The 3,054-nt window shown below is 58.8% G+C and overlaps 1 protein-coding gene across 1 annotated transcript in view; it reads right to left on the bottom strand.

Moving 5' to 3' along the window:
• MAP3K6 (mitogen-activated protein kinase kinase kinase 6) overlaps positions 1-3,054 on the bottom strand; it is a gene marked incomplete at its 5' end in the record, with an annotated part of 11,915 nt that overhangs the window by 2,619 nt on the left and 6,242 nt on the right. Inside the window, 7 exons of the mRNA XM_008060345.2 lie at positions 82-226; positions 532-670; positions 770-962; positions 1,065-1,222; positions 1,710-1,815; positions 2,297-2,433; positions 2,675-2,802. Of these exons, the coding sequence (XP_008058536.2) occupies positions 82-226; positions 532-670; positions 770-962; positions 1,065-1,222; positions 1,710-1,815; positions 2,297-2,433; positions 2,675-2,802 (1,006 nt within the window). The remainder of the gene's footprint in view (positions 1-81; positions 227-531; positions 671-769; positions 963-1,064; positions 1,223-1,709; positions 1,816-2,296; positions 2,434-2,674; positions 2,803-3,054) is intronic.

The following is a 3,054-nucleotide window of genomic DNA, read 5'->3' as shown; positions in this document are numbered from 1 at the left end:
GGGTGGGTGGGTTGGGGGGGTACAGCAACAGGAGTCCTGTCCACTCTTGACCACCAGGGGGCGCTGGGGTGGGCCGCCCACCTGTTCCTGCTCCAGGCGCAGATTCTCCGCCAACGCCGGCAGCTCCTGCTCCAGCACCGCGGCCAGCATGGCCCGGCGCTTGCTCTCCTGGTGCAGCAGGCTCAGCCCCGAACTCTCCTCCGGGGACGCGGGCTCCTCGGGCACCCTGGGCACAATCGGGAGCGGCTGATAGAGGACAGGCACCAAGGCCGTCCAGCCACCTCTGCCGCAGGGTTTGAATCTTCGAGGACCTTTTCTAGCTAGCTCACAGGGACAAAAAGAGAGAAACCCAGGACTGAGAGGGCACAACAAATGCATGCTAGGGCTTCTGGGACAAAGCACAAGTAGGCACCAAATGCCATCCCTGCGCGTGGTCAAGATGCCCAGGCTGCTAAGGAGGGCTTTTTTTCTGAAGGGGGAGAAAGGCAAAACCAGGCAAAAGGAACCCATTTCAGGACCCTACGTTCTCACCGGAGCTGGCTGGTGCCCCCATAACTGAGGCAGCGCTTCGGGGGGCTGGGCGGGTGCTGACAGGGTGCCTGAGGGCGCGGGAATGTCTGGGACTGGGTGGATGAGTCAGCTGAAGGAGTGAGACTGGCAGAAGGGGCACCTGAGGGAGGACAAGGTGGTCAGCTGGGCCCCCTCAGCCCTCTCACCTCCACGGCCCCTCTTCCCTCCAGTGTACTCACTCCCTCCATCCCCGCAGCACCTGAGGGCCGTGGGGCGTGTCTGGGGGAGCCGGGGCTGCGGCTCCTCTTCCCAGGTTGCAGGAAGGGGTCCCCCAGCAGTGCTTGGGCACTGGCACGGAGACGGGGGTCTGGCTCAAAAGTTCGAAGGAGGAAGGCTTGGGCCTCAGCCGACAGAGAACTGGGCATGGGCGGATGTACCTTGTACATGCCCACCTGGAGGGGTTCAAGGAGGACAAACAAGGGCATGTTTAGAGGTGTTCAAGGCCTGACCCGACCCCACTCCACCTCCATGGGCCAGGTCCTGAGGGGTCTCACCTGAAACATGGCAGCCTGTGGGCTTCCTAGCTCGTGGAACGGTGGGCGACCTGTGGCCATCTCAATTACAGTGCAGCCCAATGACCAGATGTCAGCCGCTTTCCCATACCCTCGTGGGCCCTGGTCAATGATTTCTGGGGCCATGTATTGTAAGGTCCCTGCACAGGAGCAGGAGCAACAATGCCTATCTAGGCTTTATCGTGGGGTGGGGTGGGGGAAGGGAACTCCATCATCCTCTGGCCACCTGTACCCATCACCTAAACTGGTCATCAAACATTTACCCTGCCCTATGCTCTATCTATCATCTGCTAAGACACCCTCATTTATCTGGGGCTCCATCATATCCATAGACTTTATCACCCACACTGTGGTTCCATCATATATCCTCAAATGCATCACCCCCCCCCCCCCAACTCTATCACCATGGGCTCTATTTCAGGTACTAAACTCAGTTTCATCAGTTATCCAAGTGGCTCCAATTCTAGATGCCATCACCTCACCTCGGCCTAATCACCTGCCCGGAGTTTCATTCCCCATTAGGACTCTAACTCCATGCCCAAGAGAAATCCCACTCCACTCCCTGAGAGTCTCCAAAAGTTCTGTCCCAGGTCAGTATCCCCACTTACCACTCCCACACTCTATTACCTGTGAAGGTCTCAGTGCAGGGTGTGATGCCCGCCAGCCGCTTGGAGGTGCCAAAGTCAGAAATCTTGAGCAGTCCGCTGAAGGTGTTGATCAGTACATTGTCTCCCTGATGGATTGTGATTAGTGGACATTGGGTTGGGTCTCGAACAGCAGAACTGTGCCCCCATTCTGGGACCTCATCTCCTGGGGATTCCAGCCTGGCCCTGCCTCTATCAATATCCTCCCCTTTGGCTGGGTGTGATGGCTCAAGCCTGTAATTCTAGCACTTTGGGAGGCCAGGGCAGGAGGATTGCTTGAGACCAGGAGTCTGAGACCAGCCTGGACAACATAGCAAAACTCCGTCTCTACAAAATAAAATAAAAAACCCTTTTCCTGCCATCCCATTTATGTGCCCTCCTTCTGGGAACTGGCACCTGGTTTGGCTTCAGAACTGAACTTCTCTCCTTCTCTAAGGAAACTCTGATGAATTCCCTGCCCTTTGCAACAGGTCTGCCCACTTAGTCTAACTGCCAGCCTCTGTCTGGGACCATGTCTCTTCCCACCTACCCCACCCCAGCAGGCCAGGGCAGGCCAGCCTCAGGGCTTACCTTAATGTCCCGGTGCACAATGTGGTTGTCATGCAGGTAGCTGAGTCCCTGCAGGATCTGGCGGGTATAGAAACTGATGGTGCTCTCATTGTCCTTCAGGGGCCCCCACACTGACCGTAGCAAGGAGGACAGGCTGCCTGGGCAGACACAGTCCAAGTTCACAGCTGATACCTGTTTATTCCAGCCCACGTCCCTCTGCTCAGGTCCAGACACACCCATTCCATAGCCCACACTCCATCACCCAGCACCACTCCTTAGCTAATTCTGGGCTACACCACCCACACACGCTAGGGCTCATTTCCCCCTAGGGCTTCTCACCACTGCCTGTCTCTATCCCACGCCCCACAACTCGGGTCCCATCCCACGCAGGGCAGGTACCTCCGGGCACTTCCTCCATGAAGATCTTAAGGTAGCCGCCCTGGCTGGCTGAGCCCAGATAGCGCACGATGTTCTTGTGGCGCATGCGTTTGTGAAGAGCGATCTCTTCGTGCAGAGGCTGAGAGAACCTGAGCGAGAGGAATGGGAGAGGTTTGGGCAGAGCAGCTCAGCCATCCTGGCACCGGCCAGGCCACGCCCCCGGGGCCCGCCCCGCCCACAAGCCCCTCTCGGATCTGAACTCCCTGCCCCCAGGACTCCCCAGATTCGGCCCCGCCCGCACGCTCCCAGCGGCTCCGCCGCCGGCCCAGTGCGCGGGGCTCGGACTCTCGGGTCTCACGAGCCCGCCCACTCGGCGTCGACCCCCAGGCCCGTCGTTCCCC

This window comes from Carlito syrichta, unplaced genomic scaffold (genome assembly GCF_000164805.1).
Source record: "Carlito syrichta isolate Samal-C Ts95f unplaced genomic scaffold, Tarsius_syrichta-2.0.1 Scaffold304598, whole genome shotgun sequence".
NCBI lineage: Eukaryota > Metazoa > Chordata > Mammalia > Primates > Tarsiidae > Carlito > Carlito syrichta.
This window is presented reverse-complemented; position numbering and strand designations above follow the sequence as displayed.